Raw genomic sequence first — 23,381 nt, 5'->3', positions numbered from 1 at the left:
AGTAACGACAGTACAGACTCTTTGTCCTCGATGTTGTGGCGACCTTTTATTCTACCCTCTTCTCAAACTAAACTATGTAAGTACATACGTATGTTCTGTGAACCGGGGTCGAATACTAGCCTGATGGATTTGAATTAAATAAAAACCTGGAATTGAATATCTAAAGGTGACTATAAAACTATCGGGGATTGTCAGCCAAGAGTGTTTGGTTCACTTCTCTATGAAACACACAACTGTACAACAGAGGAAACAGGCCATTTGGTCCACAATGTTTCGCCGAACATGACGCCAAATTAACCTAATCCCGACTGCCTGTGCTTGGTCCATATCCCACCATTCCTTGCATATTTATGTGCTGGTCTGAAAGTTCTTTAGACGTAGTCATACAAGATTCGAAACGTTTGAACTGTTTCTCACACCGATTTCATAAAAAAAATCCCAGTAGTGAACTTACACAGCTGACTGTGAGTCACGAACATCTGTGGAAATCAGATCTAAGAAAAACAAAAATAGTGAAATGCACAGCTGACATTGGGGAGAATGCCTTATCGGAACTTCTCAGAACTGGGAATCAGGTAAGTGTTGTTTTTTTTAACGTCTTATAAAACATAGACTTTTCTTTTATAAATCCATAATAGTAAGAACCTTTCCTCGTGTATGTGTTACCGAGATCTGTCTCTCGATTAAGTCTTCTTAATATAAAACACAGGTACTAAGTTACGGTGGAGCAGTGTGTTTAGAACAGTAAGACTGTGCTATTTTCTGGAACTGTAGATTGTTCAAGTGATTAGATGATGTTGAGTAGAGTTATATGCTCTTTCTGTTGGAGATTTGGGATGTTATCACTCTTCCTGATAATTATGTATTATGTGTTTGATTGCAAATCTTATCGGTTGGAGCAACAGTTAGAGGAAATGAGGAATTTACAGGAGCCAGGGATGGAGACAATTTCAGGAAGGTATAGTCTGGTAGCTGGGTTACCTCTGAAAAAGATAGGAAGGGTAGGCAGGCAATGCAGGAGTCTCCTGTGGTAATCCCAATCTCAAAGAAGCATGCTGTGTTGGACAATGTGGGTTGGGTGGGGAGGGGGGGGGGGGGAGGGACGCACGGTCAGGAATATAGCATTACAACCAGGTTTCTGGTACCAAGCCTGGCTCTACGGCAACGAGGGTACGTCAGGCTCCAAGTAATCAGTTGTCATTGGACTCTCTCTGGTTAGAAGCACAGATAGGACGATTTGAGGCACCAAAATGGTGCGTAGCCTCCCTGGTGCCAATGTAAAGGATGTCTTGCAGGATATTCCACAAGAGGAGAGTAACCAGCAGGATGTCATTGTACATGTTGGTACCAAACACATGGGAAGAGAAAAGGATGATGTTCTGAGGAGAGAATATAGGAAATTATGCAGAAGGTTAAGAAATAGGTCATTGGGTAGTAGTAGCTGGATTACTCCCATGCCATGTGCCAGACAGAGTAAGAATGAAAGGAAAGGAGAGATAAATGAATGGTTGAGGAGCTCGTGCATTGGAGAAGTGTTCACATTTTTGTATCACTCGATCTCTGCTGGGATAAGAGTGACCTGGGTAAGAATGATGGGTTGCACATGAATTGTAGGAGACTAATACACTGGCAGGGTGATTTGCTAGAGCTACTTGGGAGGATTTAAATAAGTGAAGTTGGGGAGTGAGAACCCACAGAGGCTTTTGCAGTTGAGAAAACCAACAATTCAGGACAGGCAGGAGCAAATCAGAGAATGCGGTAGGACTGATGAATTTAATTGCATTTATTTCAAAGCAAAAGGCCTGACTGGTAAGGTAGATGAAATCAAAACATGGTTGGGATTGGGATATCATAACAATTACAGAAACGTGGTTGAGAGATGGACAGGACTAGCAGCTTAAAGTTGCAGTTTCTGGATGCTATAGGAGGGATGGGGGATGGGGAATGGGGGGTGGGGCGTGGAATGAAGTTGGGGCGAGTGGCAGTTTTGGTCAGGGATAACGTTACAGTTGTAGTTAGGGAGGAAATACTGGGGAGTACATTCAGTCCACTACATGCAGGAACTGAGAAATAAGAAAGAGATGATCACCTTTTGGGATTGCATTATAGACTCCCCAATACTCAGCGAAAAAATTGAGAAGCAAATGGTAGGTGACTTTAACTTTCTTATTAGAGGCTGGCATTGCCATTGTGTTCATGGCTTAGATGAAGAGGAATTTGTTAAGGAATTAGGAGAGCAAGAATTCTAGTCGGCACATTACCAAAAGGATGTAGAAGCTTTGGAGAGGGGGCAGAGGAGTTTCACCAGGATGTTGCCTGGTATGGAGGGCGCTAGCTATGTCGAGAGTTTGAGTAGGTTAGGATTATTTTCATTTAAAAGATGAAGGTTGTGGGCTAGGCGAAACCTGAGTGAAGTTTATAAAATCGTTATAGAGATGGTGGGTAGCAAGAAGATTTTCTTTTCTCCCCAGAGTTGGGGACTCAATAACTTGGTGTCACAAGTTCAAAGTGAGAGGGGAAAAGTTTAGGCGAGATATACTTTAAAAGTTCTTTACACGGAGCGTGGTGGGTGCCTAGAACATGTTGCCAGCAGTGGTGGTATAGATGGGTAAGATTGCATTCTTTAAGATTATCTAGTCAGATATTTGAATGGTCAGGAAGCAAAGGAAAACACATACATAGAAAATAGGCAACAGGTTTAGATAGAGGGTCTGGATGAACGCATGTTTGGAGGACCGAAGGGCCTGTTACTGTGCTGTAATTTTCTTTGTTCTTTGTTCTTTGAAACAGCCAAAATGCCAGAACTCTGCAGCTCCAGACTAATGGAGACATCGGCTTGAATTCATTTGGCAGATATTGAAATTTCTGTTTCACTCATGTCCTACAGCGAAGGAAATCTGCTCTCAAAAGTCAGAGAGATCTCCACCATAGAAAAAATAGCCATTCAGTCCATCGAGTTTGCACCAGTTATAAAAAAGCAACTGAACCAGTTAGTGTTGAACTTGTGAAAGTCTCTGCCACAGAAATTAGTTGAGGTCAAAGCTTTGAATGTTTTCAGGAAGAAGGTGGGAACAGGTTACTGAGTTGAATAGTCAGCAACCACCATATTAAATGGTCCATCCCTGCTCCTTTTTCTTATGTTTCTATGCTCTGTTAGAATCCAATTTTCCAGCACTTGGCCCATAGTCTTGTTGCTCTTGGTATTGCAAGTGCACAGCTGAATATTTCTTAAATATTATGAGGGTTTCTGCCTTACCACCCTTATAACGTGGGAGTGAATTCCCGATTCCCACTATCGCCAGAGTGAAAAGATCCTTTCCTCATTTCTCCTTGAAGCCTCTGGCAGCTTACCTTAAATCTAAACCCCCAGTGTTTGATCTCTCCTCCAAGGGGTCCATATTCCCTGTCTATGCCCCTCATAACTTTAAATACCTCATGGTGTTTCCGTGTATCCTATTCCCTTGTCCTTCTATGATTCAGGGGCCCCCTTGAGTTTCTGCAGGACATCCTTACTTGGCATGGCCTACATGTGATGGCAGATCCTCAGTAACGTGGTTGACATTGAACTGTCCATTTGGAAATTGGGTATGGGCAAGAAGTTCTGAACTTGAGAGAACTAACGAAACATAACTTAGCCCTCAAATATGACTTATTGGCACAGAATGACGCATGGTATAAAGGGATATTTCAGCCTTCTGCTCTTAGAGTGTGAGGTTTTGCAGTTTGGACTGAGAAAGGATAGATTAGGGTACTGTCTAATGGTGTGAAGTTAAACACACCAGATATCCAAAGAGACTTAGGTGCACAGATTTTTCAATTGTCATCAACACATACAGAAAACAACCAAGAAAGCGGATGGGATGCTGGAAGAGTGTAATGTACAGTTTCAGAAGTTATGCTGCAGCTACAAAAAGCCCTGGTTCGACCCCACCTGGAGTACTGAGAGCAGTAGTGGTCATCATATCTTAGGAAGGATGTAATGGCCTTGGTAGAAGGAAAATATAGGCTTGCAAGAATGTAAGCCTGGGCTTCACAAGTTAAGCTATGAGGACAGATTATACAAATTAGAACTGCTTTCTCCAGAATTTATGAGGTTAAGTGGTGGTCTGATTAAAGTCTTCGACGTATTAACGGGAAAGCTAGGAAAGATATGGTTTGCCACAGGTTGGGGATTCGAGATTTAGTTGCATATGAGAATTATGGTCAGGTCATTCAGGAGATATGTTAGGAAGCGCTTCTGCACAAATGGCAGGATATTTTTAGAACCTTTGCCACAAATGGCAATGGATATTAGATCAGCTGCTAATTTTAAATCTGAGATAGATTTGTTTTGTTAAGCAAAATGGTATTAATGGATATAGGCCAAGGGCACATATATGGAGTGGTGCCACAGAAGGGCCATAATCTCATTGAATGGCAGCAAATGCTCAAGGTGGTGAATGGTTCATTCCCATTCCTGTGTTCAGCTTTTCCTTCACTAAGTCATAGTTCCTTGAGACCCTTCTCCCCAGGGGTTTTCCAGACATCCTGGTAACAAAAGGCACTGCCTCCATGTCCATTTGATTTGAATGAAACCTTTACTGCCTGTTTTCATGTCGTATCTCTCTTGTGTGACAAACAAACAGAAGGATAGTGCCTAATATTCTGAATTGGGAATGTTTCAGAACAAAAATATCATACCTGTGCAATAAGCAGCGTGGCAGCTAGGAGTTGGCTGTAAATGATAAACAAAGTAATTGGAACAGTTCTTGATCTTTATCTCTCGATTCCAGTAGCACCGATTTCCATGCAAGTTAAAACAAACTTTTCTCGTTACTTCTCCCTCTTCAACGTTTGGATGTGAGCCTAAAAATGTCGTTTAGAAATGATTAAGCATTTAATTAATGCGAACCACGCAGGCCAGTGAATAAAATTCTGGTCTGATAAAATCTGATCGTACCTTGTAGCCAGCCTGTGGCACGTGTGGAGCATTGCCTCCCTGTGACGACAGTGTCTGGAATTCTCCGTCCACCGGAACTGGAATGACAAGTAGAAAGCCAACTCCTGAGATTTAGTCACTGTGACAAACTTTTGCCCAGTAGAAACTGTTGCCCATAACTCCTGGTATCAAATTCGTTACTTTACCTTACCTTTGAAATTTATACCATCCGGCGCTTAGAAAGTTGTCACACATCAACTGGGCAGCGCACTCAGTCTCAGTGCAATCAATACTCCTCCAGGGCTGATTCAAGACTGTGTTATTCACACAGGGGTCAGTGAGTGCTGAGTCTGCAACTAAAAGATGTTTAGCTTTAATAAAGTAATATTGAGGATAGAAAGTACTTCAGGCAATTTCTCAGATGACACTAAAATAGGTGGGAAACTAAGTTACAATAAAGAAAATAGAAATTTACAAATAGTTTCGTTGAATGGACCTAACTTTTGACTGGTCCCATCGGTCCATCTTCTTCCCCACCCATTTGCTCCACCTTCCTCTCCGACCTATAATTTCCACCCGCACCTTCATCTACCGATCACATTCCCTACTACCATACCCTCAGCCTCAACCGCCTCCCACTTACCTAGCCCACGAGCCTCATGCCTAATGAAGGGCTTATGCCCGAAACGTCAATTCTCTTGCTTCTCAGATGTTGCCTGATCTGCTGTGTTTTTCCATCCTCTCGACTCTGACCGCCAGCATCTGCAGTCCTCACTTTCGCCTAACATTTGCAGACAAAGTTTGATGTGGATAAGTGTGAGGTTACGCATTTTGGCCAGAGGAATAGCAAGACAACGAATGGAGGGAAATTTCAGAGTGATTTGGTGCAGAGGGTGCATATGTCACAGAAAACTAATATGCAGGTAATAAGGCAGGCAGGTGGAATTTTGGCGTTTATTGGTAAATGAGCAGAGAATAAAAGTCGTGAGGTAATGTTATAATTATACAAAGGATTAGTGCAATTAATGAGACATGGAGAATTAGTTACTCTTACTTAAGGAGAAATGTAATTATATTGGAGGCAGCTCAGAGGAGCTTTATTGCATTGAGTCCAGAGGTGAAGGATTAGTTTTTTCACAGAGATTTAGCAGTTTAGGCTTATACTATATACTGCTTAGAATGCTGAGAACAGATACAATTGAAGTATAGAAGATAGTAAAGGGGACTGAAAAAGTAGACATGGAGCAAATGATTCCCACTGCGAAGGAGATCATGGTTTTAGGACGAGGATTAGCATATTGTAAAGAGAGATGAGGAGAACTTACTTCTCTTAAAGGGTTGTGAATCTTTGGAATTCACCACCACAGAGTGTGGTGGACATTGGGACGGTGAATAGATTTAGGGCGGAGGAGACTCATTTTTAATGAGCAATGATTTCACGAGATATAGACAGTAGACAGGAAAGTGGAGTTGATGCTAAGCTGAGATCAGTCATGATCACATCAAATGGTGGAACAGGCTCAAGTTGATGCATTGTCTAGACCTGCTTCTAGATTATTTCACATTCCAGGAGACTCGAGGACCAGAGGACATAATTGCATAGTTAGCAGGTGGCCTATTTAAGAAAAACAAATACAATTTTGTTTTTTTACATAGTGTAGTGACTCTTCGGAATTCCTTGATGCAGAGGATTACAGAGGCTAGCTTGTTGAGTACAGTTAATGCTGACAGAAGCAAAATACTGCGCATGTTAGAAATCGAAAAAAAAACGCAGAAAATCCCAGGAAAACTCATCATGTCTGGCAGCATCTTAGTGGGCAAAAACAGAGTTGACATGTTGCGTCCAATATAATTTCTACAGAAATTCGAGGCAGTTCCTGATAAAGAGCTATATCACATTCAAAATGTTACATGCTGCCAGACCTGCTGTCTTTATCGAGCATTTTCTACAATCAAGATTGAGGTAGTCATATTTTTAGAGAATGAACGGTTATGCGTAGAAGGTAGGAAAGTGGATTTGCTCATTATCAGGCCAGACATGATATTGAAGCAGATTCGATGGGCCGAATGTCACATGTTTGCTGCTTTGTCTCGTACTCTTGTGATTCCAAGGTGCTGCTTTTGTCTTTGACTTTATGGACTTCATCTCCGAGTGAAATTTAAATAGAAATAAACATCTGTTAAAGGTAGTTAATTATTGCAAGTTTTTAAGCTTGCAAGTGCTTGATGGCACAGCAGTAGTACCAGCTGCTTTTTGATTCAGAATACAAGGTCAATATTCTGGGAATTCAAGAATTAAACTAATCTGACATTCAAAGCTGATATATTTAATGGCGATCATAGGGATTTGGGGTGACAGGGTTTGATTAGGAGTAGTCAGCATAGCTTTGTGAGTGGGAGATCATGCCTCATAAATGTGTTGGAGTTCTTTGATTAAGTGACCAGGAAGGTTGATGACGGCAGATGGTAGATGTGGTCTATAAGGATTTCAGTTTGGCCTTTGATAAGGTCTTTGTCATAGTACGTTCTGGACATTTAGACTGAATGGAATCCCAGGATTTAATACACAATTGGCTTAATGGTAGGAAGCAGAGAGTAATAGTGGAAGGATGCTTGTCAGACCGCTGGCCAGCAACTAGTGGGTTGCCTCAGGGGTTGGTGCTGGGCTCATTACTATCTTTTAGATTAGATTACTTATAGTGTGGAAACAGGCCCTTCGGCCCAACAAGTCCACACCGACCCTCTGAAGTGCAACCCATCCAGACGTTTGCCCTACGTTTACCCCTTCACCTAATACTATGGGCAATTTAGCATGGCCAATTCACCTAACCTGCACATTTTTGGACTGTGGGAGGAAACCGGAGCACCCGATGGAAACCATACACAGGGTGAATGTGAAAACTCCACACAGTCAGTCGCCTGAGGTGGGAATTGAACCCGTGTCTCTGGCGCTCTGAAGTAGCAGTGCTAACCACTGTGCCACCGTGCCACCCACTGGTTGTTATCTGTATCCATGATTTGGATGAGAATGTAAAAAGCAAGATATGATTAATAGGTTTGTACATGATGCTAAAAGAGGCAGTATCGTAGACGGTGAGCAAGGTTACCAGAAATTTCAACAGGACCTTGATCAGCTGAGGAAGTGCACTGAGAAGTGGCAAAATGGAGTTTAATATAGATAAGAGCGAGGTCTTGCATTTTGGAAAGTCAAATCAAGGTAGGAGTTTCATGGTGAATTGTAGGGCCTTAAAGAATGTAGCAAAACAGAAGGATCTTTGAGTTCGGGTTCAGAGTTTTCTGAAAGTGAAGTCGCAGGAAGACAGGACAATGAAGAAGGCTTTTGGCACACTGACCTTCATTAGTCACAGCATTACATATACAGGTTGCGAAGCTATATTGCAGTTGTACAGGACGTTGGTGAGGCTTACTATAGGAAGAATACTACTACATTGGAAGCAGTGCAGCAAAAATTTACAAGGATGTTCCCAGGACTCGCTGATCTGAGTTATAAGAAGAGATTGGACAAGCTAGGACTTTTTTCTCGACAGCGAAGGAGATGGTGGGGGTTTGGGGGTGGGGAGGTGGATTTTATGGAAGCATATACGACCATGAAAGGGATGGATGGAATGAATGCACTTGGTCTTTTTTTTTTGCTCAATACAGGAATCGAGGGCCAGAGAGCATTGGTTTAAGGTTAGACAGGAAAGAATAAAAGTGAACCTGAGGGGCAACTTTCTTGTGCAGAGGGTGGTATGCATGTTGAATGACCTGATCGCAGAAGCCATTGATTGGGCACATGAAAAACATTTAAAAGGAATTTGGAGAGATAAATGCATAGTAAAGGATTAAAAGGATATGGGCTAAGAGTGTGTTGCTGGAAAAAGCACAGCAGGTCAGGCAGCATCCGAGGAGCAGGAAAATCAACATTTCAAGCCAAAGCCCTTCATCAGGAATGCGCAGGAATAGGAATGCCCTTCCTGATGAAGGGCTATGGTTCGAAGCATTGATTTTCCTGTTCCTTGGATGCTGTCTGACCTGCTATGCTATTCCAGCAACACACTCTTCACTCTGATCTTCAGCATCTGCAGACCTCACTGTTTCCTTAGAAGGTTATGTGCCAAGTGCAGGGAAATGGACATTTTGGTCAGCATGGACCGGTTTTGGCCAAAAGGCCTGTTTCTGCGATGTCGGACACTGTGATTCTAAAATTTTGACTACAAATACAAACACATGCACATTTTTCACAAGCATTTTGAGAAGGCACTTTAACTCCTCAGTTCTAACACGTGAGTTATAATATTGTGGTTGAATGTTGCTTACCCTATGAAATTGCCCAATGAGCCATACAATTTAATGTCAATTAGTGACTGGCAACAAATCATGGCCTTTCCCAAGAAAGAATAAATAATTTTGGTTCTATTTATGATGGAATATTTGAATATTATCAATCCATGTCTGTCTAAATTTCCAGGTAAGTATCTGTCCATTAACATTTGTGATGAATTATGAAGACTGGGTGCACAACTATGGAATATAGATATTAAGTAAAATAGAAGGATATAATGGGAGAGCGATAATTGAGTCAGATGCTGAAAGAAAGTGGATTTCCAAATATCAGAAATCGCACATAGCAGGCTTAAAACATTCATTTTCTCTTTCCACAGACGATACCAAACCTATCATTTTCTCCAGTATTTTACTTTCATTTCAGATTTCCAGTGTGCACAGTAGTTTGTTTTTATTCTTTCCACAATTACATTAGCCATTTATGGAATCAGATCTCTGTGAAGCATGTGTTGTCCTGTAAAGGCATTCTACTTAGATCAATGCTGTCTCTAATGAAAATTACTCACGCAGGTAACCCAGAAAGAGCAGCAAAGTTCTCATCACACCGGCTGATATCCTAGAAAGGACAATATAGTATAACTATTAGGCGGAGTGAATTAAATTCAAGATATAATGGGGTTGGACAGCAGTAAAAATGCATTCCAATTCGAACAGTATATTCATTTACAATGGGAGAGCACTCATACATCTCTCAGGACAAAATCAGATAATCTCTATCAATGACACATCTGTAGGCAATGATGTCTATCTCTCAAACTAGGATCCCAATGAATAATGAACTCACCCTCCTTGATGTCCTTGATGAACATCAATTTCTTGACTTCAGTCCTTCCTGTTTCTTGGTACAATTTAAATCCACCTTGAGCAAGAGTGACACATGTTACTGATTTGCTGTCTTTCTTCTTCCTGGCCTTTCATGACTAACTGGACAGCACTATTTTAATATGCTGGATCAGGCCAGATACTAAGGGCTATTTTGAGACAGTACATGCTGTACACCAGTATCAGAGAAAGTAGAAATAATACACACACCTCTAATTTTTTTTCAACACTGCTTGTATAATCTGTTTACCAGACAATCCGAAAAAGAATTGGTGTTACATGTTTAGTTCACCTGCTTTCTCTCAGTTATAGTCTTTTGGGAACATTTTGAGTCTAAATATCAGAACATCTCATAATTCACAGCTGGCAGCCCTAGTTGCGTAAATGCTAGCATTTCAGCCATTTGACTCGAGAACAGTTTGGACGGCACAGAGGCTCAGTGGTCAGCGCGGCTGCCTCACAGCACTAGGGACCTGGATTCGACTTCATCCTCGAGCCTGGAAATAGAATTTGCACATTCTCACCATCTCTCGGTGCTCTGGTTTCCTCCTACAGTCAAACGTTGTGCAGGTTCGGTGGATTAGCCATGGGAAATGCAGGGTTGTAAAGTGTATCGGGGTGGAATGCTATTCGGAGGAGAGTCGATGGGCTGAATGACCTATTTCCACACTGTAGCAATTCTAGGACAGAATCTGTACAAGTTAAATACAGAGATGTTTGTATCACCGACATGGATGCAGGAACACTAGACAGTGGCTAATGTTAAGTTTTCTTTTTAAAAAGGCTACAAAGGAAAGCCAGGGTTGACGTTAGAAGTTTGATGTTAACATCATAGAATCCCTACAGTGTGGAAACAGCCATTTGGTCCAACAATTGCACACCGACCCTTCAAAGAGTAACCCACTCAGATCCAGTCCTCTACTCTATTACTCAACATTTCCCGTGCCTAATGCACCGAAAGTACACATCCCTGAACACAATGTGCATTTTAGCATGGCCAATTCATTTAACTTGCACATATTTGGATATTAGGAGGGAACTGGAGCACCCAGAGGAAACCCACACACACAATGGGAGAATGTACAAACATCATGTAGACTGTTGGCCGAGATTGGAATCAAACCTGGGACACTGGTGCTGTGAGGCAGCAGTGCTAACCACTGAATCACCCTGCTGCCCCTTAGTTCGTGTGGGATAGGTTGTTGAAGGGGACTGTGAGAGATAACATTCCCATGCAATTGGGAAAGCAAGGACAGATTACAGAGAGTCTTCATGGTTTTGTGCAGAGGAAATCATATTTCTCAAACTTGATTGAGTTTTTTTTTTGAGGACGTAACCATGATGATTAATGTGGGCAGAGTGGTAGACATTGTCTACATGGACTTTATAAAGTACTGGTGAGTAAAGTTACATCACATGGGATTCAGGGAGAGGTAGCCAATTAGATACAAATTTGGCTTCACAGTAGGAAAAAAAATTCAAAATTTTGAGCAACTCAATAAAGGCATGACATAATCATAAACAAAACAGGAATTGCTGAAGAAGTTCAGCAGGTCTGGCAGCAACTGGGAAGACAAACCAGAGGTAACGTTTCGGTTCTGGTGACTTTTCCACAGAACTATTTATTTATTATTCACTGTTTAATGTTCTATGCGTCAAGGAGAATAAGCCCAGTCTTTATTCCTGGCACCATTCTCGCAATTCCTTCATGCCTGGTATTATTCTTTTTAGTTAAATTTAAAGGACCTTACTTCAAGACGACAGATAGAACGAGTTAGTTTCTTAACCTGCAGACCATATATGCAAAAATATGCAGAAGGATAATTTAAAAAACACGACGAAAACAGTATACAAATATATAAATTTATGTATATGTAATGGACTGCAGGAGTCAGCTCACCACTGTCACTCAAGGGCAACAAGGGATATAAAATAAGTATGGCCCAGCCAGTGAGGCCAATAGTCCACAAGTCAATGAGCCAAAGATTTTAAACGTGTATAAATCATTTACTATAGAATAGTAAGCAATAGTGGTAAATTCAGTAAAAGTAAAAAAAGACAAATTCTCACTTATCAATCACTTAACTGATATATCACATTGGTGTGTTCACTCAATGTTTCAGGACTTCTGTGTTTTATCTCCCTTTAATGAGCAAGAACCAATTGCTACAACAAGGTGGGGTGAAAAGCAAAATCAAATGCAAACAAACAAACACATTCTTGCCCACTCACCTAACTCCCCACCGACCAAAGTCTGGAGGTGTACACTCAAACGGATGTAGCTGAGGTTGAGCTACAATGAAATCTCACTTCTGATACAATTTGATCTTAGAATTCACAGTAAACTGTTGTGAATGTTACCTCATGCAAATCACTGAAGATAATGATAACATTTGAAAGTCATGTGTGTTAATTTTATTACAGAAGTCTAACTTAATCATAGGCACTCCCTTCTCTTTGTGATATGTCCTGAAGGGCTACAAAGATGATAACCAGCATATGCAAATAGGATTTGCCTGTAAAATTAAGCTGTCTTCCCAACACTACATAGCAACAAAATTGGAAACAAAACAAATGCTGGTCTCGCTTCCCCAACATCCCCTAAAATAACAACTGTCAAGTAATTACAGTCAGCAAATGACTAAAATTAACTTTGTACGTTTGATATTTTCTTTCAAATAGAAACTTGAATTAATTGATATTGTGCAGACTTTGCCCGACATGAATTACGCAAAATAATTCAATATGATTTCACTAACTCATGGGAAAGACAATAAGATTGAGGCAAGATTCTTTTTTTACACAGAGGGTGATAACTGCCTGGAATGTGCTGCTGGAGGAGGCGGTTGAAAAAATAGACACGTGAATAGGCATGGATTAGAGGCTTTCCGTTCGTGTAGAGGCAAGAGGGCTTTTTAGTTTATAAAGGTGAAGGCTTGATGGACCCGAATGCCTGTTCCTGTGTTGTACCGTTGTTTGTTCTTCGCATTCTAATGGTCAAAGTGGGAAGTGACATCCAGTTTTCAGTAATGGCAGTTGAAAATTTCACTAATAAAATATGGCTTCAAGAAATATTCTGATGAATGGATTTGCACTCTAGAATTGTCACTGAGTCACGCAGCAGATGATTGTTTCAGACATTTTCCTGATGCGTAGATTCATATAAACAGGGAGCACGAGTCACACATTTAGTTTTCAAGACTGTTGTGGCGCTCAGGCTGGGCATGGCTGATTCTCTTTCTCAGTACCATATTCCTGTTTTCTTCCACAATCATTGGTACCTTTAAAATATAAACACTTATCTCTCTCTTGTTTGGATATATTCAGTAATTTGGTCTCTACATTCTTCTTAGGTAAATTCAGCACTTTTAATTGAAACATTTTTCCTTGTCTCAGTCCTAAATGGTCGTCCCCATATCATGAGACTGTGTCCCCGTGTTCTCTCAACCAATGAAGCAGCACTAATGTTCAGTGTTGCTGAGATCTGAAGGCTTGAGTCTGGGGACCCTGGGTTTTCCACAACTGTTAGCACTCCCAAACTATGGAGTACTTTCTGGCACCAAGACTTTTGAAGAATCCAACCTGATTTTCAAAACTACCATTTTTGGCACAAACATGCAGACCCTCATAACTAAAATGACAATAATACATTCAGTGATCATGTACAAGGGGTTTAGAATAACGAGGTTGCTGTTTTGGACTGGTGTGGAGCAGTGCCTTTGTCTGTGCTGTCTGGCAAACTTGAAATTGTGCTCCCAAATTCCTGACATATGATCCAGTGAAAACAGAATATTCCTGCTTTACCCTGCCAAAATCATTCAGAATTTTGAACAGCCCAATAAGGTCATGTCTTAATCTTCTCTGCGTCAAGGAAAGCAAACCCAATCTGTTTAATCTTCCCTTCTATCTAAAAACTTTATTCCTGATATTATTCTAGTAAATCCTTCATTTTTGGCATCATTCTATTCAGTTAAATTTAAAGGATCGTACTCCAAGACCACAAGAAGGAAATAGTTAAACTCTTACCCCGTTAACCCAATATGCAAAAAGTTAATTTCTAAACGATGAAAATAGCATTTAAAACAAAATCAAGGACTGCTGTGGTTCAAGGAAGGATCTTGATTACTCTGCAGGATGATCAAATATTCAATTTGCCTGAAGTAAACTGGAAGATTCAACCACAATTCATAAACATTACAGGCCCTGCTTTTGTTGTAAATTACAAATCTAGACACAGAATTGACTGCGCATTTACAATTAGAATAAAGGACAAGATTTCTTTTCACATTATGCTGATCCAGATAGAATACTTACTTTATTCTCATTTCCCTACAGATAATTTAGATTTCCTTTTAGATTTTACTGTCGCTTCTACTCAAGTACCGAAGGAGTAGAGTGAAATGTGCATTATGTTACCACAAAGATCACCATTTTAGGTTCAAAAGTCCCTAGGTACAAAAAAAAACTTAGGGACAAAATAGTAAAAGAAACTAAGTTAAGCATTTCCTTCATTTATTCACTCAGGAACAGGACATTGTTGCCGATGTGAATACTGAGTCACAATTAAGTTAAATGGATGGCTTTGATGTATGTAGGGAAGAGGTGTTGGAAATTCTGGTAAGGGTGAAAATAGATAAGTCCCCTGGCCCTGATGGCATTTATCCTAGGATTCTCTGGGAAGCAAGGGAGGAGATTCCAGAGCAATTGGCCTCGATTTTTATGTCCTCGTTGTCTACAGGAATAGTGCCAGAAGTCTGGAGGCTAGCAAATGTGGTTCCCTTGTTCAAGAAGGGGAGTAGGGATAATCCTAGTAACTATAGGCCAGTGAGTCTCACTTCTGTTGTGGGCAAAGTCTTAGAGAGAATTGTAAGGGATAGGATTTATGAACATCTGGATATGAATAATGTGATCAAGGATAGTCAGCATGGTTTTGTGAAGGGCAGGTCGTACCTCACAAACCTTATTAAATTCTTTGAGAAGGTGACTAAGGAGGTGGACGAAAGTAAAGCGGTAGATGTGGTGTATATGGATTTTACTAAGGCCTTTGATAAGGTTCCCCATGGTAGGCTACTGCAAAAAATACGGAGGTATGGCATTGTGGGTGAGTTGGAGGTTTGGATTAGGAATTGGCTGGCTGGAAGAAGACAGGGGGTAGTAGTTGATGGTAAAGGTTCATCTTGGAGTGCCGTTACTAGTGGTGTTCCGCAAGGATCTGTTTTGAGACCACTGCTGTTTGTCATTTTTATAAATGACCTGGAGGAGGGGTTAGAAGGTTGGGTGAGCAAGTTTGCGGATGATACGAAAGTCGGAGGAGTTGTTGACAGTGAGGAAGGATGTGTCAGGTTACAGCGGGATATAGATAAGCTGCAAAGCTGGGCAGAAAGGTGGCAAATGGAGTTCAATGTAGCTAAGTGTGAGGTGATTCACTTTGGTAAGAGTAACAAAAAGATGGGGTACTGGGCTAATGGTCAGATACTTGGTAGTGTGGATGAGCAGAGGGATCTTGGAGTCCATGTACACAGATCTTTGAAAGTTGCCACCCAGGTAAATAGTGCAGTGAAGAAGGCATATGGCGTACTGGCTTTTCTTGGTAGAGGAATTGAGTTCCAGAGTCCTGAGGTCATGTTGCAGTTGTATAAGACTCTGGTGCAGACGCATCTGGAGTATTGTGTACAGTTTTGGTCGCCATACTATCGGAAGGATGTGGAGGCACTGGAAAGGGTGCAGAGGAGGTTTACCAGGATGTTGCCTGGTATGGTAGGAAGATCGTATGAGGGAAGGCTGAGGCACTTGAAGCTGTTTTCATTGGAGAAACGAAGGTTTAGGGGTGACTTGATAGAGGTGTACAAGATGATTAGGGGTTTAGATAGGGTTGACCGTGAGAACCTTTTTCTACGTATGGAGTCAGCTATTACAAGGGGGGCATAGCTTTAAGTTAAGGGTGGTAGGTATAGGACAGATATTAGGGGTAGGTTCTTTACTCAGCGAGTCATGAGTTTATGGAATGCCCTGCCAGTAGCAAGTGGTGGACTCTCCCTCTTTATGGGCATTTAAGCGGGCATTGGATAGGCATATGGAGGATAGTGGGCTAGTGTAGGTTAGGTGGGCTTGGATCGGCGCAACATCGAGGGCCAAAAGGCCTGTATTGCTCTGTATTCTTCTATGTTCTATGTTCTATTTAAGTTGAAAATAAAGAAATAAGGTAGTAGTTAACATTAAAGTTCTTCTAAATATAATCTAGAAAACTGAAGATTTTAAGTTAAGTTTCAACTATATCGCTGCTTGAACATTACAGTGACTGCCCTTTCACTTTATTACTGTACACATTTGCAATTTCTTAACCAATTCAGGTACAAAACTGTTGCAGACCTCCACAGTAAAATAGAGTAGCTTACATTTGTCATTTTCACCATGTACAACTGATACAGTGAAAACAAGACAGTGTTTGTTCAGGACCGTGGGTGCTACATGGACAGTACAAACTACACAATCATACAGGCCATTAAGTTAATAAGAAGTGCAAAACACGTCAGTTACAGGGAAATAGAAGAATGATAAAAATATACAATTTTTCTAGCAGCAATTCGAAGTGTGAAGACTTTCAAATGAGAAAAGAGTCTGTGTTAAGGGGCCTGATAGCTTGGCGTAAGAAACTATTGCACAGTCTGGCCGTGAAAGACAGATCGGTATCTTCTGGCAGATAGCAGAAGGGAGAAGTGTTTGCGTGAGGAGAATATGGGGTCTTCCTCACTGATCTTCGCCTTTTGGATGCAGCGTGTGGTGTAAATGTCTGTAATGGAGGGAACAGAGACCCCGATGATCTTCTCAGCTATCCTCACTGTCCATTGCAGGGCTACCTCATAAGTTAGACGTCAGGTTTTTTTTTGTTGTTATTGCCTTTATCCAATAATTTGTCGTGTTTTTTTATTATTCATTTAAAGATCATTTGGGCTTCTGCTAATGATAATGTATTTTGGACTGTAGCATGAATTTCTGCAACTCAAAAGTAGTATCCATGTAATAGTCCAGCCCATAAGTTTAATTTTAAAAAATACCTAGAAGAGTCAATCTGTCCGTGAGTATATATAGTTGTGGTTCTGTTCGCCGAGCTGGGGTATTGTGTTGCAGACGTTTCGTCCCCTGTCCTGGTGACATCCTCATGTCCTGGTGCAATAGTCCTATAATAATAGTATAATAGGGACAACACTACTATTATAGGACAAGCTAAACAGATAACAGCCAGGGAATTCCTAGAGGCATGGCACTCATCCACAGATTCAAACAATAAGTACATCGACCTGGACCCAATATACCGACCACTGCAACGGACAGCTGGAACTGACAACCGGAAGCGGCAGATTCAAACCACTACAAATGCCAGAGGAAAGATCACAGAAGCGCTTCACAGGAGGCTCCCAAGCACTGAGGATGTCACCTGGACAGGGAACGAAATGTCTGCAACACAAATCCCCAGCTCGGCGAACAGAACCACAACAATGAGCACCCGAGCTACAAATCTTCTCACAAACTTTGAGTATATATTGTAATTGGCTTACTGACAGGAGATAGAGTGGTGGTTGATGGTTGCTTTTTGGACTGGAGGCCTGTCACTAGTAGTGTTCCACAGAGATTGCTTCTGTGTCCGCTTTTGCTTGTTATTAATGTAAGTGATTTGGATGAGAACATAGAAGGCATAGTTAGTAAATTTATGGATGACATCAAAATTAGGGCATAATAGACAGTGAAGAAGGCTTTCTAAGATTACAAAGGGATCTTGATCAAAAGGGCCAATGGGTTGAAAAATGGCAGATGGAATTCAATCTGGTTAAATGTTAGGTATTGCATTTTGGTACAACAAATAAGGGCAGGATTTAAATATTACATGGCAGTGTTATGGACTCGGCCAGATCACTCGAAACTTTCTTAAGCAGGCAGCCAAGACTATAACTTTGCAATTTGTTTCAGTAAGTGTACAGTGAAAATTACCCAGATTAAGTTAGCGAGGTTGACTCCAGGTTTAAAACAGGCAAAACGTTATTTACAAAATTACACAATGAAACACAAAGATCAAAATAAAAAACCCAGACAGAACTCAGTCGAACCAAACTAGATTGAAGTATGCTGTTTCAAATCTACACAACAGTCCAAATAAGCAAACTCCTTTTGATTAGATTAGCTTACCTACAGTGTGGAAACAGGCCATTCAGCCCAACAAGTACATACCAACTCTCTGAAGAGAAACCCACCCCCCTATATTTAGCCCTGCCTAATCCAACAAACACTACGGGCAGCTTAGCATGGCCAATTCACCTAACCTGCACATCTTTGGACTGTAGGAGGAAACTGAAGCACCCGGAGGAAACCCATGTAGACACAGGGAGAATGTGCCAACTTCACACAGACAGTTGCCCAAAGCAGGAATTGAATCCAGGTCCCTGGCACTGTGAGGCAGCAGTGCTAACCACTGAGCCACCGTGCCGCCCGTAGAACCTATTATAAATGGCACACATACTTACAGGTTGAAGTTGAAGGGCAGAAAGAGAGAGAGAGAGTTTCCACATAGCTCAATTTTGAACACCTCACCAGTTTAAGAATGAATGAAACTACTCAGCTCGAAAGCTGACCATGCACCTTTAATTATACAGGCCACTTCTAAAACATTACCACTTTGGCCTGAAGTCTCGTCTGTTTGCATATAAACAAGAGGCCTTTCAAAATCCTTTTAATCTACGTACCAAACCAGACTGATCAGAGCCCGGCCTGATTTAGAGCTTTCTTGAGCAAAGAAACAGCTTTTAGAAAGAAAAAAGGACTACCTTTGTGACTGTAGGGCCTTGGGTAATGTTATAGAACAGAGAAACCTAAAGGTTCGGGTATATATTTCTTAAAATTAGTGTCAGATACAGACAGAGTGTTTAAAAAGACATTTGGCATGTTTGCCATCATTGCTCATCAATGATGAGCTCAATACGGGTGTTGGGAATTTATATTGAGGTTGTGCAGAATATTGGTGAGGTCTTTTTCTGCAATATGCCTCGTATAGAAAGTTTGAGTAATAAGGAAAGTTTGGATAAGCTGGGAATTTTTTTAAGGAGCATCTATGAGGTTGAGAGGCAGTTACAGAGACATTAGAGAGATCTTACAGAAATTGATAAAATAATGAAGGGTGCAGATATAGTTAATGGTAATTGTCTTTTCCGCAGGATGATGGATTTCAAGAAAAGGGGGTACATTTTTAAGGTAAGAAGAGAGAGATTTAAGAAACACGCGAGTGGTAAATTTGTTTCGATACAGAGTGTGCTTTGCGATTAGAATAAATTTCCTGAGGAAGTGATAGATGTGGATACAATTGCAACATTTAAAGGACATCGGAAGAAGTACATGAATAAGAAAGATTTGGAGGGATATGGTCCAGAAGCAGGCAGGTACGACTGGTTTAGTTTGGGATTATGTTTGTCATGGACTCGTTGGACTGAAGGGTCTGTTTTCCGGATGTATGAGTGTGTGATTCTATAACAATCGATCAACATTAAATACTGCATCCTGCGTGGTGTAGCACATAAGAAAGTCCACTTGCGAATTTGTTATGAAGATGTAGAGGTATACTGTATTCTTAGAAGAGTGAAAACCAGCAAGGACTGACAAATCATGAGGATTCTGAACAATGTAAGAATTTAAAACTTGGGAAACAAATAGCTGAAACTGAGTTGCCATGAAACAAAAACAAATTAAGATTTGGCAAATCAGTTTAAATTATGGCCCAAAATACCAAAGTCCAATAAAATGTGAATGTAGTAGTTTGGTAATATTATAACCAATGAAACAATCTGATGTTTTGGTGTATAAAACTGGATATTTTGGATAGTTAGAAGGAGAACTGCCAATGACATCCTCAAACATGCACTGCTAGCTGAAGAGCTCTCTGTAAGGAACCTGTCTATAAGAACTTTGTGCAACAGAACATCGAAACTGACGTGGGGAACATTTACAGAGGAAAATCTACGAAGGAGAATCGACGAATCTGACTGGCTTTTTGAAACTGTTTTTATTTCGTAAATCTTAATTAGGATTTTTTATTGGACTAGTATTGTAGAGTAGGAGGTAAAATATGGTTTAAGAGAAAGCAGTTGCGAATAATTGTTGGTTTTAATATTCTCTGTTGGACTTAAAGAATAAAATTGTTTATTTTTACTTTAAATAGTGACCTCGGAGATTGTTCCTTTACTCTCGAATTTTAATGAATTACGGTTGAGGCCAACTTTTCTGTGTTGCAGGTTTAAATTTTCAGAAGGGTCCACACCATGTCGGAACAAACTAATCAGTATTATCCTTTCACACGGCATAAATGTAGCCATATATGCAATACTGCATTTAATTCTGGTCTCCCTGCTAGTTGAAAGATGTTGTAAGCTTGAAAGGGTTCGAAGCAGGTTTACAAGAATATGTTGGTGCTGGAAGCTTTGAATTATAAGAGGAGGCTGAGTAGGCTGGAGCTATTTTCCTTAGAGTGTCAGAGGCTGAGAGATGATCTTAAAAAGGTCTATAATATCATGAGAGGCCTGGATAGGTGAATATCATAGACTGAGAGAAACGGTATCTGTCCAATGTGAACTTGCTGGTGCTGCAGCAGACTGGATGATTCCTTGAATCTCTTTCGGTACAGACAGCAGTCAAAGTGGGCAAGAGAGGAATCAATCAAATAGTGGTGCTATTTTATATTAGGTATGTGGAAATTGGTTTCAGAAATGTACAGTTGATTTATGTTTGTCAGGAGGGGATTGGTTTCAGTGACTATGTGTTACTGTTGGAATGGTAAGTTGACAACTCTCCAAGTTCTTGTGGGTTTCTCCTTAGCATCTTAAAAGAAGTAGCCAGTGAATTACTTGATACATTTGGTTTTAATTTTTCAAATGTATTAGATTCAAGGAAAGTTTTTTTCTGAATAGGAAAATAACTAATATGACTTCTTTACTTAAAAAGGGAGGGAGGCAGAAAGCAGGAAACTATAGGTCAGTTAGGTTAACATTATAATTTATATAGATAATTTGCATGAAGGGAGTTAAGGCATGGCAGCCAAATTTACGACAGCACAATGATAAACTGAGTTATGAAAAGGTCATAAGTCCACAACGGAATGTAAATAAATTAAGTGAGCAGGTAAGGATATGATAAATAGAGTATAACGTGGTGAAGTGTGAAATTGTCCATTCCAAGAGAAAGAATAAAATAAGAAATATATTATTTAAATAATGAGAAGTCGCAGAGCTCTAAGATGCAGAGAAAGCTGGGTGTCCTTGTGCATGAGTCTCAGAAAAATTGAATGCATGTACAGCAAATAATCAGGAAAGCTCATAGAACATTATAGTTTGTTGCAAAGAGACATGAATGCAAGGGAAGTTATGGTTCAGTTACACGGGGCATTGCTGTGATTGTGTCTCGGGTCTTGGCAAACACAGATCACTGTACTTACAAACGGATACTTATGCTTTAGAAGCAGTTCAGAGAGGTTTTATTTATTAGATGAATACTTGGCATGAGTGGATTCCCTTACGTAGAAAGGTCAGACTGGTCAGAGAGGTCAGAGACTGGGTAGAAAGGTCAGAGTATTTTGAAGATGATTTAATGAAAACATGCAAAATCCTAATGGACTTGACTGGATGTTAAAAGGATGTTTGAATTTTGTGGAAGAATCTAGAACGAGGGATCATAGTTAAGGTAAGGTGGCTCTCATTTAAAACAAAGGTGAGGATTTCTCGCAGAAGTTTGATAAGATGACTTACAGTGTGGAAACAGGCCTTGTGGCCCAACAAGTCCACACCGACCCACCGAAGCGCAACCCACCCATACCCCTACATTTACCCCTTACCTAACACTACGGGCAATTTGGCATGGCCAATTCACCTGAACTGCACATCTTTGGACTGTGGGAGGAAACCAGAGCACCTGGAGGAAACCCACACAGACACGGGGAGAACGTACAAACTCCACACAGTCAGTCGCCTGAGGCGGGAATTGAACCCAGGTCTCCGGAGCTGTGAGGCAGCAGTGCTAACCACTGTGCCACCGTGCCGCCCACGGTGTTTGCTTTATAAAGTATAAAGTTTGCTTTATATCAGGCAGGAAGAGATTAGTGTTAGTGACTATCGGATTGCTTTATATCAGGGAGGAGGAGATTGGTGTTTGTGCCTAAGCTTTAGATCAAAAGAGAGAAGTTGCTGTCAGTGACTGTGGCGTTGATTTATTATCTGATTTAAGTGGATTCAAGTCACTGCTGTAGGATTTGGGGGTGGGGGAGGGGCGGTTATATATGGGATGGGAGCTGGCTTGGCCAACTTTTAGTTCTCTCCCTAATTGCCCAGAATGCAGATAAGAGTAAGTCACATTGCTACAAACTAAAACAGGTATACCAGAGCAGAAGAGGATGCCTATGTACATGTAAATAATACGTGTGATAGAGTTTTGTTTTACAGATATCAACAATAGTTATATAATTGCCATGGGGCTTTACTTCCTAATTTTTACTAGATTCATAATTCACTATGTGCCATTTTGGAATTCTTGTCCATGTACTCAGCATGTTAGCTTGAGGTTTTTGATTATTGGTCCAGTGCTTTTACCACAATTGCACCACCTTGCCTTAGATTTGCATATATCAGACAGGTGGCTATGGTATCACTAACTGGGCTGTTTTATTTGATACAGCTGGAGACAGTGAAACTGCAAAAATCTGCTGTTGTCGTTCCTGCCATTATTACTATCCTGGGATGGGTCAGAACTAATAAAGAGTTTCTACACAACGAGTGTGGGGCGATAGGATTGAAAGAATGCTTTCAAGATGGTTTCTTAAAGGTGCATATTCTGGAAGTGAACAAAGAGAGGTTATACCAGTGTTAGTATTGGTTAATGTGACAGGTTCAATTCAGTGCCTCAGAATAAAGGCACTGCTAAGTCGCAGCAACCACAAGATGCCTGAACTTTACATACAATTTGGAAGCGAGATGATTGAGTCTAAGATGAGTAGTTTAAACTTAAGTAAGCCTTGGCGTGCAAGCTGACTCAGCTCAAGTGAACTGGTATATGGCGTTCTGGTGTAGATCACTCAGTATACAGTGACAACGTTTTAGCGGCTAACAGAAAAATCTAAGTATATTCCTATTATGAAGAAAAATTCTAAAAGGATGTTCTCACCATTCGTGGTGAACTAAACATTAAGCATCGAACTTGAGTTGAAAGTATATAACTGCTCAAAAATGTTTGGCAGTTCTTTCAAGGAACAAAGAACAATATAGCACAG

At 40.7% G+C, this 23,381-nt stretch overlaps 1 protein-coding gene across 1 annotated transcript in view; it reads right to left on the bottom strand.

The window, feature by feature from the left end:
* Nucleotides 1-23,381, bottom strand: part of LOC140454053 (uncharacterized) — a 118,155-nt gene that overhangs the window by 93,144 nt on the left and 1,630 nt on the right. Inside the window, exons 2-6 of the mRNA XM_072549015.1 lie at nt 10,050-10,124; nt 9,772-9,821; nt 5,130-5,274; nt 4,940-5,016; nt 4,681-4,845 (exon numbers count right to left, since the gene is read on the bottom strand). Of these exons, the coding sequence (XP_072405116.1) occupies nt 4,681-4,845; nt 4,940-5,016; nt 5,130-5,274; nt 9,772-9,805 (421 nt within the window). The 5' untranslated portion in view covers nt 9,806-9,821; nt 10,050-10,124. The remainder of the gene's footprint in view (nt 1-4,680; nt 4,846-4,939; nt 5,017-5,129; nt 5,275-9,771; nt 9,822-10,049; nt 10,125-23,381) is intronic.

The sequence above is a fragment of the Chiloscyllium punctatum genome, chromosome 28, assembly GCF_047496795.1.
Source record: "Chiloscyllium punctatum isolate Juve2018m chromosome 28, sChiPun1.3, whole genome shotgun sequence".
NCBI classification, from domain to species: domain Eukaryota; kingdom Metazoa; phylum Chordata; class Chondrichthyes; order Orectolobiformes; family Hemiscylliidae; genus Chiloscyllium; species Chiloscyllium punctatum.
This window is presented reverse-complemented; position numbering and strand designations above follow the sequence as displayed.